The 14,210-nt window shown below is 45.0% G+C and overlaps 1 protein-coding gene across 8 annotated transcripts in view; it reads right to left on the bottom strand.

Moving 5' to 3' along the window:
• Esrp1 (epithelial splicing regulatory protein 1) overlaps positions 1-14,210 on the bottom strand; it is a 57,411-nt gene that overhangs the window by 29,111 nt on the left and 14,090 nt on the right. For 6 of the 8 annotated variants that reach the window (XM_087897056.1, XM_087897062.1, XM_087897063.1 and 3 more), the window contains exons 5-11: positions 6,698-6,796; positions 6,539-6,593; positions 4,806-4,916; positions 4,570-4,702; positions 4,428-4,470; positions 1,799-2,100; positions 755-973 (exon numbers count right to left, since the gene is read on the bottom strand). In XM_087897056.1, coding sequence (XP_087753182.1) covers positions 755-973; positions 1,799-2,100; positions 4,428-4,470; positions 4,570-4,702; positions 4,806-4,916; positions 6,539-6,593; positions 6,698-6,796 — 962 coding nt within the window. The remainder of the gene's footprint in view (positions 1-754; positions 974-1,798; positions 2,101-4,427; positions 4,471-4,569; positions 4,703-4,805; positions 4,917-6,538; positions 6,594-6,697; positions 6,797-14,210) is intronic. The other 2 variants (XM_087897058.1, XM_087897060.1) reach the window with 1 other exon arrangement.

Genomic DNA, 14,210 nt, shown 5'->3' with positions numbered 1-14,210 from the left:
GGAAGACGTGGGAAATTAGTGGTCAGAAAAAAAAAATGAGTATTTCCACTTTAATTCTGCATTCCGTCCATTAACACTCTGAGAAAATGCTTGCTTTTAACAGACTTGCTAAGTTTTAACCTAGTGCTACTTAGTCTGTGAGTATTTGGAACTCTGTCCTGCTTGAGACGGCACAAGACACCAGGCGACTGTCCGGCACCCAGCAGGATTAATTTTGTTTAACCAAAACTCAAGTAGCACCAAGCAAGTGAGTTCTTCACGGCTTAGGGAAGAATTCAGTCTTTTATAGAAAAGCTTTGCAATTGTTCCTGATGCTGCTGAGACGAAGATCCACACCTACTGCTATGGAGGGCAGCTGTCCAGGGCCACATTCTACTGAGTGCAAGTGGACGCCTCACACACGCCTGGGGGTGTGAAGTGGTTCAGAACACTGGTGTGCTCTTTGCTTACGTTTGGTCTGTGATCACTCTTACACCAGAACTGCAGAGTTCAATGGCTACAACAGGAAAAGCTGGACACACTCATAATATATTGATAACAAATGCTGATAATGGGACAGCCGAACTCCAACAATCACACTAACAGCAGGCGAATTTTTGGAGTATGTCTTAAAGATGTCTTATACGTACAGCTAAATCTTCTCTAAAACACAACGTAAAACTTTGGACTATTGTACTTATATCTTAGTGGGGGGGGGGGGACGCGCTTGACCACCAGAACGGCAAACCCATTTTCCAACAGATAACTTCCTTACCTGGTGGTTCAACACCATGTGAACCCCATGTGTCCGGATATCTGTGGAAAACTCCCCCAGGAAGTCCAGAATGTCCTCGACGGTGGCAGCATAGGGAAGACCTCGCAGACGAATACAGTCTCTTACGTTTGTGGGGGGCACAAATTGCTGAGGTAGTACCGGGATGATGGGAGGTGTTGGAAGTGGAATCAGAGGGGCTGAAGAGAATCGATTCAGCACCTACACAAAAGGCAAAACATAAGGGAGTTGAGACTTGCTGCCCCTAACCCGTCCTCCAGAGCACTGCTAATCTCACCAAGAATCCTGTTAGACCCGCAGGGCCTAGTGAGTGTGTTACCAGTTCCATGGAACACTACAGAATGCAGGAGGGGCCCTCAGTCAAATCTTCAAAGGGGCAAGGATGCAGTGGGGTATACTCATGGCTCCACGACATAACTATTACAAAATAAGACTGTTTCTCAGGATCCTTTGGGCGATATCCTTCAGGGATAGCATGACGCCCACTTCTGCCAAATACATGAATTAAGTTGATGCGCGGAACTACATGCCTGCGATCCCAGCCCTCAGGAAGCAGATACAGAAGGGCTGCCCATTAATTTAAGGCTGGTCTGCTGTATATAGCGATTTTTAAGCCAGCCAGGGTTACATAGGGAGACGCTGGCTTTAAAAGAAAATAAATACAATAAAATAAATCATGGCACACACGCCATATAGTACAATGTACTTATTAGGCAGTGTCTGGGTAAACGTATTTAAAATTCTAGGCATATTGCAAGATGTGAATTTTTGTGGTAATTTATTCAACTTCGTTTCACTAAGTACATTTAATATTGTTCCCTTAATATTATCTTCACAGCCCAACAATGAACTCAATGAAGATAATGGCCTCAGGAACTACCTTGACAGTTTTAAAATATTTTTTATTCACTTCTTTCCTATGTCTATGTAATTTCTATTTAGGAAGTTACTTAATATATGAATACATCCTATGACTTAAAAGAAACAGGTAACTGGTGCAAAGGTCCCGGGATAGCCTGCACCCACCTGCTGCACTTCCGCAGCCGTGCTCCGGAAGAGCTCGATGTATCTTTTACCCAACAAGTCCTTATGCTTCCGCAGGGCGTTCTGAGCATATTCCTCACAGGCGAAGAGCACAAAAGCATCTCCCGTCGGCCTACCATCCGGATAGGTGACGAAGAGGATGCCTTCCTTTCCCCCGGTGATGGGGCAATGCTGTCCGAAGAAGGCGACCACTTCCTCGGCGGTGGCTGTGAAAGGAAGCCCCCGCATGCGGACGATGACCTGATTTTCCTTGGAGAGGAACTGGGCCACCTCATTGGATGTCCCTAGAGAAAATGAATATTAGAACACACAGGGAGAACGAGTTAAGATAGCAATATGATAAAATTTAGAATGGCAAAATTCTCAACAGGGTGTGTGTGATGCTGGGAAGCAGAGCCGGCACCTTACCATCAGGAGGCGCTCTACTGCCGGGCCTCCTCCGAGGCCTCTGGCAATGTTCTGAATTTACAGTTAAGATTCGCACCACCACTAGATTCATAATGGTAATATCCTAGGACTCAGAAGTCCCTGCAGACTTGAAACTCTTCCCACAGCACTTTTCTAAAGCACCCCTCTTAACTTCAGAAGCTGGCCACAGAAACCAGAGTGTTCCCGTTTGATTTTCTCACAGATTGCCATGGCACCGACAGACACACAGGTTCCCGGGGGGGGGATCAAACTCAGTACTAGACTCTGCACCTAGTGCACACGTCTTTGAGTTCCACATCCAGCTACACAACAACAAAGGTGATCCAGAACACCGACATCGCATCTTAGCTATCCTGTCTACCGGGCATGACTTTATTCAAGTTTATCTGTGCCTCAGTTTCCACATCTGCTAGGTTAACTCCGCAAACTAGGAGAATGAATTAGGATACTAAAGTGCATTGTGTTTATAATTGCTTCATTACCTCTAATTTAGAACCTTTCATAGAGAATAACGAAAATGCAAATGCCCAGGTCCCACATTCACCAGCTCTGCCCCAAGTGCAGCACAGGACAGCAGTGTATGTGGAAGCATGCATTGAAATGCACAGCTGCAGTTCCCGCTAACACCACGTCCTCTTAACAGACAGTGGTCACACTCGGCAGACAGTGAAATCCAGCTCATCTGTCCCAGTCTGCAGTGTGTTTACCTTCCAAGTCCAGGGCACAGAAGAACCCAGCAACTCCAAACACACCAGCTATGCCCCGTCCATGTCAAACAATGCTGTGAACTTCAGACACTTGAAGTAAAATCAAGTCTTAAAATCTGAAGCCTTAGGATTTAGCCAAAGTAGCAGAAAAGAAACATACTAGAAAATCAGAGGAAGAGAATCCTTTTGTAGAAAGTCTGACAACAGAAAAGATTTACTACTGTTGCAGAACACAGGACTTTACATTTAAAGGGAAGTCACCCTAGCATAATCTGGCACCTTGTCAAAATCTATTGAAGGTTTCAGTTCTAAGATTCAGCTCTCCTACTTTCAGAGACCCACCCTAAAGAATAGTACAAACATAAAACTTTACAACATACTTAAACCAAGCTCCAGGAGTTTCGTAGGGATGTACAAAGACATGGCATACAAGCCGGGTGGTAGCAGCACACAGGCACACGCCTTTAATTCCAGCACCCAGGAGGCAGAGGCAGGCGGATCTCTGAGTCTGAGGCCAGCCTGGTCTACAAAGTGAACTCTAGGACAGCCAGGGCTGTTACACAGAGAAACCCTGTCTCAAAAACCCCAAAACAAAACTGTTGTAAATACAATACTGTGTATAGTTAACATTAAAGAAACTGAACATGTGATGTGTAGAATGTATTAAAAGAAACAAAGTTTTAAAATCCACATGAATCAAACAACAGAAACTTACAAAGTAGATGTCTAAAAACTACCTTCAAAAAACAAACAAACAAAACCAGCCCGGCATCGGGGCTCATGCTTCTAATACAAACACTGCAAGGCAGAGGAAGGAGGACACCCTGGAGTTCAGCCTCGTCTACAAGAGCTAGTTCCAGGACAGGCTCCAAGTCCACAGAAAAACCCTGTCTCAAAAAACAAACAAACAAAAAAAACCTAAAAGTTTTTTATTAAATTCCTCTATTCATATTTCGGTGAATACCACATATCTGAAAATACTAGACCGGGACCTGATGACCTAAATTCAATCCTGAGAGCCCACATAAAGGTAGAAGGAGAGAAATAACCAAGTCCAGACAATTGTCCCCCCAAATTCAAGAAACTACCATGGTCTTGAGCACCAATGAGTTCAACAACTGAGAGAAAAATCTAGAAATAGACTTGTAATAGCCTCAGGCACCGCAGGCGGCTGATTCCAACAGTTCAGAAACATTTCTCTCAAGAGTGTGTAACTGTACGTGAGTGACCCTTTCACCTTTGTATGGTATCATTCTCAATAGCTATTTAGCCATAGCAGATTTGCTCAGGCCTTAGGGCAAACGTTACAGTCCATTAAATTCACCAGCAGTAAGGGAAATTTCTTCTCCCTATTTATAAACCAACCCCCAGGTTTTACTAGGAGAAAACCACTGATGGTCACAGGAGTCCACTCTTAGTGTGTGCGCAAAACCTCAGGTTATCAATGAAGTGTGTACTACGTAAGAGCAACCCACCTCCAGCAATCTTAAGAAAGTCTTCACCCGTTGCTTTGTAAACCTAAGAAAATAAAGAGACATTATAAAACCATTTCTAAACCACCCCACCACACCTTAGCGGTCAAGGGCAGAGGTCAGGGTGTTGGGCCGTGTCGCGTACCTCAATGTACCGGTTCCCCATGTGATGTTTGTGCCTCTGCAGGGCTAGATCTCTGTGCTCCTCACTTACAAACCTAACCAGTGCTTCTCCGTTCCTCCGGCCCTGAGCATTCAGACAGAGTGCCGCACCTCCCCTGTGAAGGAAACAAAACAGGGCAGGAAGGGGGGGACATTGAGGACACACAACAGAAAACCCCGTAACTCCTCTGGGGTCGGGCGAAACAAAGAAAAACCAACTTGGCGATATTGAGTCCTTTGAAGAACCTGGCGATGTCTTGATCCGAGGACTGCCAAGGCAAGCCGCGAGCCCTCACCACCGTGTTGTCGTCGATGAGCTCCATCTTGCTGCTGCGAACCAAACACAACGCCATGTAGCCTACTGGATGGGAAGCAGGCCGCGTGGAGATGGAGGAAACCTGCTTCCCTTTGAGACCAGACTGACTTGCAGTTCCAGCTTCTCCGGACCCTCACAACTTGTCTGGAAATGGCACAAAAATCTGCCGTGTCACTACAGAATGATGGCTGCCTGTGTAGGTCCAGTGTAGCTAGCTCGTCTAAGAAAATCATCTACCAGCTGCGTAGCTCCTTGCCCGCCATGCACTCAAAAGCATCTCAGATCAATTTACAGGAAGCGACTTCTTTCAGAACCCTTACGGCCTGACCTAGAAGGAAGAAGGTTTCTTTGTTTTGTCTTGGAGACAGCCCTTCAATAAATCATCCTGACTGACCTTGAACTTGAGAACTTCCTACCTCAGTCTTCCAAGTACTAAGATTCCTAGCCTGAGACACTATATTGAGGTCAAGCAGGGTCGGGGCTTCAATCTTTTTTCACAGGTATCAAGCACACGTGTGGGAGTTAAATCCAGCCTGGCAGCAAGGATGGGAACAGAGCTACAATTAACCCACGCCGGGAGTGTGAGCGTGTGGTCAGAGGACTATGTAAGTGTCTCCGTCGGCAAAGGGGAGTGCCAGGCAACATAAAGTGTTTATGGAAACACTTGGGAGTCTCCACTCCTTGGTGAGTCACCTGAAAAGCACCCACTATATATTTTGACCTTTTGAAGGTCTGTCTCCCGTCCATATTTTCACTAATCCTAGGACATTTTTCTACTGAGTCTCTTTCTCTACAACAAAATTCAGCACTACAGCTACGGTTTCCCCGCCGGTAAAGCCGGCAGTTTCTGGTTATCACCAGGTGCCAGACAGTCTCACGACAGTGACTGACTAGTATAACCACATCTACCTATCACAGAGATGCCGCTCCGGACTCCTCCCGAGATGTCTGCGATACAGTAGCTACTATAGTAGATAGGTAACTTAGCCCAGGAACATAAGAACCCCTTTAAAGATACATTGTTATTTATGTGTATGTAAGTTGTGCCTACATGAATTTATGTGCACCAGACAGACAGTATTTAATCCCTTGGAAATGGAGTTACAGGGAGCTGTGAACTGCCTGGTATGGACTCTGGGAACCAAACCTCAGGTCCTCAACAAGAGCAATAAGAACCCTTAAATAATGACTATCATTTTTCCAATCACTCCAGAACTTCCAAATCCTATGGGTTAAACAGACATGAAAACTGATGTAAGAATCATATATTAAACAGCATATGCCTAAGCCTATTAAAGTAATTAAACACACCAACACTTCTTTTTTTTTTTTTTTGGCGAGAGTTTCTCTGTGTAACAGCCTTGGCTGTTCTGGAACTCACTCTGTAGACCAGGTTGGCCTCAAACTCACAGAAATCCTCCTGCATCTGCCTCCCGAGAGCTGGGATTAAGGTGCGTGCCACCAGCACTCAGCATCAAATTTTAACCTCAATTTACAAGCTTACTTAAGTAATAGATTAGTTGACAATAAGAATGGTAACTGGAAGGTTTAATAAAATTAGGAAACTCTAGAGGGACTTCGCTACCACGAGTAAGAACAAGGCTAAGGTCCCAGGGAACAGTCCGGAACCACTCACCATGTACCGCTTTCAAATTTGTAGTTTACTCTTTCTGGATCTGAAAACCTGTGATCTGGAAATGAGAAAATACAGTCGTCATCCTGGCTACTGACAGCAAAGCTGTGCAAAGCAATCAGAGCCCGGCACGGTGAGATCGATCACTACAGCGATACTCACTGTAAGGCTCCGAGATCATGGCTAATATTATGTTCCCCATATCTTCAACTTGAGATGCTCCATAGCGGGAGACGGAGTCATTCTTCTCAAAGTTTAGACCTGTGGGGCTGTTAAGGAAACATCTGGAGAGGTCAAGGCAGATTACTACGAGCAGAGGTTAACCTGGAAGCCAGGGAAGTTCCTCAGTAAGAAAAGTTGGTTAACTTAGAAAACAACAAACGCATGAGAAAACTGTGCACTTAGGGTCGAATCATAAAGCAACCAAGTTAATTTGACTTCTTGATCATTACACATACAAGGCAGGTAACCTGAAGATAAGCCTGTCAGTCAAGACCAGGTCTAAACTTTGCAGTCCACACTGGACAATACCAGTAGCACAATTCCCAGGCTTTTACCCAGAACGTCCCTTCCAGAATACTCACAGCACTCTACGGGATAGCCTATCAATGGCAGTCCATAAAACCCCAAGAGCATTCACAGCAGATTTTAGAAATAACTCAAGCACTCAGAACCAGCAATGTCATGTGTGTTTTGACATGGTGACCTCAACACTGCCCGGGCTGGTCAGGACTCCAGGGCTCGCTCAAGCAATCCTTCTACTTCAGCCTCAGAGGGTTGAGGATGTAGGGACACACCACGGCCAACCCTAATGCTCCTTGATCACACCAGGATACTTTCTGGGTGAACCAGGGCTTGTCTCCCACACTTTGTATTGAGTGTAAATCACAACTATTTTTTTAAAATTTAAATTATATTTTAATTATCTTTGTGTGTGGTCTTTGCCTCTAAAAACTGGCATTCAATGTGTGGGAGTGTTTACGCCACAACCCACGAGTGGCAATGAGGCCAGCTTTGAGGGTGATTCTCCCTTCGCCATGCGGCTCCCGGGATTGAACTCGGGTCCTGAGTCATATGGCAGCAGGCAGCACTCTTAGCTGCTGCACCATCTCACAGGTCCAGAACACATCTTAAAGATTTATTTAAGGTGCTCTGGTGTTTTGTCTATATAGACTCTGTGTAAGCAAGTCTGTTCCCCTAGAGCTGAAATTACAGACAGTTGTGAGCTGCCACGTGGGTGCTGGGAATTGAACCTGGGGCCTCTGGAAGAGCAGCCAGTGCTCTTAAACCACCGAGCCATCTCTTCAGTCCAGACTACGGTTTTAACAGGAATCAAAGATGATACTGTGGGAACTGCATCTGTTCACACCTAGCGGAATGTTTGCCTACACCATACTGTCCCCTAACTGATGTTTTTTACGTTTCCAAAGCTTAAAAAGTATTTGTAAAAAAGAAGAAACAAAGATTTAAGATCCCTCGTGGACTACTTACGGAAAAGTAGAATCCATAAGTCAATGATTCAGAAGCTGGTCACTCAGTCGAGACCACAGTACTTCTTTCCCATCTCTTCCAAGTCTTTCCCCACCCCTCAACCTCCCCTTCTTCTCTGTAGGGACAGATCCCAGGGAACAACTTAACCAGCTAACCCCAGCTCATCTGTAAAGCCAAAGCTGTGACAACCCCACCTCCTGGGCTCCGTGAAGACAAAGATAAAAAGACACAAACTAGACATTTAGTCACAGCACATTCCCTTCCATCAGACACCCCAGGGTCAATCTAACCCATGATGACCACACATACGCCCAGGAGTGCAAACAGTCTGAAAATTCTCATAGGACAACCATCAGTCTCAGACGGTAGATCAAGTCCACGCACTTGCCTCTACCCTTTCCACTGTCTGGTGAAAAAGAACGAACGTGAAGGACTAGAGAGCATCAGCCCCAGGACATGTTCAGGTAGACAGTGTCTCTGCACCAGCCACCACCACGCATCTATGAATCCAAAAGAGGAGACTGCCGGGAAGGACAACTGCCCTGGCGTCTTCAGGGAAGACAGAAACGACAACTGGAACCTTTAAAGAATCAAGGACTGGAAACCAGCCCCACCGCACAAGTCTGGCCTGGCGTCTCCCGCCCAGATTGGGCTTCACCGGAGTTCTTTGTTGAGGGTGGGGAGGGTGGTGGCGGTGTTTCTGTGTGGCTTTCACCACGCTGTTCTTTACCTTCCCATGTATGCTGTCTCAAAAAAAATAAAAATACCACTGTCTGTGCAGGCTACAGACTATCAGTGCCATCAAATAGCTCCCAACATCCCCAGCGTCACCCTTTCTCATGCATGCATTTCTCAGAGGAAGTTCTTATACCAAACAAACAAACAAAAACAAAGGCATTGTCATTAGCCATTTTGGAGAAAATTGGCCAAGTTAACGCTGCATATGGGCCAGCACGATGCTAGATCAAAATGGAGGCTGTCAAACTCCACGAGAGGTGCTGCGTGTGTGTACCTTGGAGAGCCTGGAGAAAAAGTGACCACTTCCTGCAAGGTTGACCCTGGCTCATCAAAGGACTTAGTATACAGCTAGAACAAATAAGAGATTTTATATTGTTAAAGTGTTGGGGTGCGGGTGGGGGACACACCCTATATGAACAGCAGACCCTAAACTTTCAGTTTTTGGTCATTTGTGGACTTCTGACCTAGAGGCATGCAGACAAGCAAAGGATGGCAGTCACAGCAATTTTAACTACATCCTAACTTTCCACCCTGAAAGAAAACACCAAGGCTTAGGATGAGGTTTGGAGAAACAGGGAGTCTAAAAAGATACTCTACTCACCGGGCATGACAGCGCTAGCCTTTAATCCCAGCAATCAGAGAGGGAGAGGCAAGCAGATGTCTGCGGGTTTGACGTTAGCCTGGTCTACAGAATGAGTTTCAGAACAGCCAGGGCTACACCATCATCACTACAAGGCCACTTTCATCACATACAACGAAGGTCCCCGACAAAGATGGAGCTACATCTTTTGGTTTCACATTTCTTTTTTGTTCTGTTTATTTCAGACAAATCTCACTGTGCAGTTGAGCTGGGATGGAACTTCCTCTAGACCATGCTAGCCTTGAACTCGCAATGCCTCTGGCTCCCTGAGTGCTGGGATTAAAAAGACATGAGCTACCATGTCCAACCAGACTTGACATTTTCTAATCCTACTTCTAGTGATTTTAGTCTTCCTTTCCATGTTATGATTAAACAAATCAAATACATACCTATAAATAATCCTCTAGAAGCCATGTATGAGTTTGAGACCAGCCTGGTCTATACAGCAAGTTTCAGAACAGCTAGGACTACAAAGAGACCCTGTCGTGAAAAAACAAAACAAAACAAAACAAAAAAACCCAGATACACAACATACCAATCATAACAGAACTACTTAAAGGTTCCCCACCCAAACAAACATAGCCAAATAATACACATACGTATGCATCTGCCATCAGCCACCTCCTTCGCTGTTCACAACATTCCATCGGGTAGGACAGCAACACCCACAAAGGAAGACCTAGGATTTGGAGATGTTCTCCAACTGTTCCTCTACGGTAGGTCATGGGACTGGATCATATAACACAGCCACATGTTGCTGTACACACATCCCTGCTGTAGGCTAAAAAGCTTCACTGACTTTGTTTTATCTTGAGCAATACTTTTGAGAAAACAAAATTAAATTTATAGGTATAAGTCAAGGAGAGGGAGATCAAAAATAAAAATGAAGAGTCTCTTTCTGGGTTGAAATAGATTGGAAGCTAAAGAATCATTTTACTAAATTATCATTTTCATTAAGAATACGTCACTGGCCTTTGGCTAATATGGTTCTATATAATACATCCCAACATACTTCCCTTTGTGCCACCAGGGACCAGCGGCTGGAAGCCGTAACAACTTTTACAAGCCACTGGACCTGCTCCATGCACAAATCACCTCTTTACACGTGTCTCCTCCCATACACACCTCTTAAATCTGCTCACTCCATTTCCTTACCAGAATCGGAACACAAATAACAAAGGGAAGCCTTCCCTTCTTGTCTTTTGTACACGCTAGGAAATGCACGTTTGTTGAGTTGCATACCTGGCCCTAGGTGAGTCTGGCAATTATCTTTTTATTTTTTGATGATTTCTTTTTCATTTTTTATGTGCACTGGTGTTTTGCTTACATGTATGTCCGTGTGAAGGTGCTGGGTCCCCTCAATCTCGAGTTACAGAGAGTGTGAGTGGCTGTGTGGGTGCTGGGACTTGAATCCCTGTCGTCTAGAAGAGCAGTCAGCACTCTGAACTGCTGAGCCATCTCTCCAGCTTGGGTTTTTCTAATGCTTTAGCACCAATACTTTCTTCCACCGAGGCCTATTATATTTTCAATTACTTGCTCACGTCACATCTTGAGAGAAGGTGAGATGAGCCTGTGCCTCCTGACTTCCTGCAGGGCTGCTCACGGGAGTGACTCACTGTGCCCTCAGGCAGCGGCAACAGCACAAACAGGCTCAGCCAGCTTTACAAACCAGAAATGCCAAGAGGGAAGGAAGAATACAGCCTAGGCTGGTGGGAACAAAACCCTACATTTTAAACTATACTGAACAGAGTGTCCACCTACAGAGAAGCTGGACCAGGAGACGAGGCTGTCCCAACCGCAGGAGCCTTTCCTATCAGCACCCTCAGTGAAGTGGCCTGAAGGTTTAGCCCCTTTAAGCCCATCTATTCTGGCTGACTAAACACACAAAGTCTTCCATGACTGGCAAAGAACCGACACACTTTCAGGGCATTGATTGTCCACACGTAAACAACATCTTTCTCAAAACCATGCTTTCAGTTTGCATCTAAGACAACCCACATAAAACAGCGACAGTATTAGTTAGGGAAGAAGTACGTTTCAAGTCTCAGGATTACGTTCCAGCAGAAACTCCGTATCAAAGTCCTGCTGAGACTCATCAGCAGACAGTCTTATTATCTCCCTACCGTACTACAGCACAACACAAATACTATGTTGTCAGATCTAGTAAAGCACCTGTGTACCAAACAGAAGCGCACACAGGGAGCACACAGCAGTGGTGAGCCAAGAACCAGCATGTCCACAAGTACAGGAAGGAGGCTGAAGAAGAAAGTAACGAGTGCTGTGGGTTAGAGAGACAGCTCAGAGGTCAAGAGTGAGAGCACCAGCTGCTCTTCCAGGGAGCAGAGTTTGATACCCAGCTCCCACACCAGCCACAACTCCAGTCCCAAGGAATGGGACACTTTCTTTTGGAACAACACAAATGTGGCACAGAGACATACTCACAGGCAAAAAAAAAAAAAAAAAGCCACACCAAAAACCCCATACACAGGAATGAAGGCAGGCAGGCAGGCAGGCGGAAGGAAGGGGAGGGAAGAGGAGAGGATAGAAGAGAAGGGAGAGGAGGGGAGGGGAAGGGAGGGGAGGGGAGGGAAGGGGAGGGGAGGAGAGGGGAGGGGAAGGGAGGAATGGATCTGACTGAAGATGTAGCTCTGCAGGCAGAGCCCTTGCCTAGTATGTATGAGGTCCTGGGTTCAAACCCCACAACAGATGCTACATAACAAGTTGGAGTATTTGGAGGACACAGGGTGCCCCCACTTCTCTTGTGCTGGACTTACTGATGTAGCCAAGGATGACCCTGAACTCAGGGCTTTCCTGCCCCACTTCCCTTGTGCTGGACTTACTGATGTGCACCAGTCCATAGACATTTGGCTTACACCGTACTAAGAGTGGACATCAGGTATCAAACCCAGGGTGTCCTGGGTGCTAGCCAAGCACTCTACCAAATGAACTACATCAAAAGCAAAAATACACTTCTAGAGTTGATAAGTCACACAAAGTTCCTCTGTGTGCCAGCTGGACAAGCGGTCACTTCTAGTGCTTAACTCACGCTGACCGCAAGCCAAGGCATTTGCGAACTGGGATCACACTGTGCCAGTGTGATGCCAAAGGTATTCCTTCTCCCTCCAGCTAACAAGGTCAACTGTCAGAGCACATCTCAACTACACACTGGAGGGTTTGAGCAATTCCTATAAGGAAGTCAGTGCTGTCCCCCCATCTTTTAAGGTGGGTAGTAGCTTGTGTAATAGCAATAGTCCTGTTCAACTCATCATAAAAATCTCGTAAAACTGAGCCATAAGCTGGGCAGTGGTGGTGCACGCCTTTAATTCCAGCAGTGAGGAAGCAGAGGCAGGAGGATCTCTCTGGATTCGAGGCCTGCCTGGTCTACAGAGTGTTTCAGGACAGCCAGGGCTACACAGAGAAACTGTCTCGAAAAAAAAAAAAAAACCAACAAAAAAAGTAATAATCACAATATTTACAAAAGGAAAAGACAACATGAACTAATATGTACCTAAAATGAAGTTTTCAGAGTTCTCCAGAAATGTCACACAAGGTTCAGAAACTTTAACTGTAAAACAGTTCAGACAAGATTTTAAGTGAATAAGAAAGTCCATTTTGAAGCTGTTGGCAGCTGTTTTACCTCTTTTCATATACCCAATAATCTGGGAGGAAACAGTCACACTGGGCAGGCACGGATACTGTGGCGACAGACACCATGGCACTATTCTTTCCAAGCCTTTCCTATTTTAATATAGGGAAACTGAGGCTGACAAATGCCAACAACTTAACTCTAATACATGAGACTCCAGAGTTCATGGTTTCAAGCACAACATTACGTCATTTTTGATTGTTTTTTTTTTCCTGGAGCCTGTCCTGGAACTCGCTCTGTAGCCCAGGCTGGCCCGCCTCTGCCTCCTGAGTGCTGGGATTAAAGGTGTGGGCCACCATGGCCCAGACAGCTATTTTAGTAAATGAATAAAAAATATCTATACAAATGGCTCTGTAAGTCATCAAAGTCTCCCAACCAAAAAAAGCCCAGGACCAGATGGTTTCAGCTCAGAATTTTACAAGACTTTCAAAGAGGAACTAATACCAATACTCCTCAAATTATTCCACACAACAGAAACAGAGGGAACATTGCCAAACTCTTTTCATGAGGCTACAATTACCCTGATACCCAAAGCACAGAAAGACAATACTAAGAAAGAGAATTACAGACAAATCTCACTCATGAACATTGATTCAAAAACACTAAATAAAATACTAGCAAATCAAATCCAAGAACACATCAGAACCATCATCCACCATGACCAAGTCAGTTTCATCCCACAGATGCAGGGATGGTTCAACATACGAAAATCTGTCAATGTAATCCACCATATAAACAAGCTGAAAAATAAAAAACACATGATCATCTAATTAGATGCCAAAAAAGCATTTGATAAAATACAACAACACCCCTCATGATAAAGGTCTTGGAGAGAGCAGGGATACAAGGAACATACCTAAACATAATTAAGGCAATATACAGCAAGACAACAGCCAACATCAAACTAAATAGAGAGAAGCTCCAGCGATTCCATTGAAATCAGGAACAAGACAAGGTTGTCCACGCTCTCCATATCTATTCAATATAGTTCTTGCAATAAGACAACAAAGGGAGATCAAGGGGATACAAATTGGAAAAGAAGAAGTCAAATTCTCACTGTCTGCTGATGATACAATAGTTTAGATAAGTGATCCCAAAAATTCTACCAAGGAACTTCTACAACTCAATCACTTTCAGCACACAAGATTAACTCAAAAAAA

The sequence above is a fragment of the Myodes glareolus genome, chromosome 16 (assembly GCF_982192425.1).
Source record: "Myodes glareolus chromosome 16, mMyoGla1.1, whole genome shotgun sequence".
In the NCBI taxonomy this organism is placed as follows: Eukaryota; Metazoa; Chordata; class Mammalia; order Rodentia; family Cricetidae; genus Myodes; species Myodes glareolus.
Note: the sequence above shows the minus strand (reverse complement) of the source record. Positions and strands in the feature narration are given on the sequence as shown.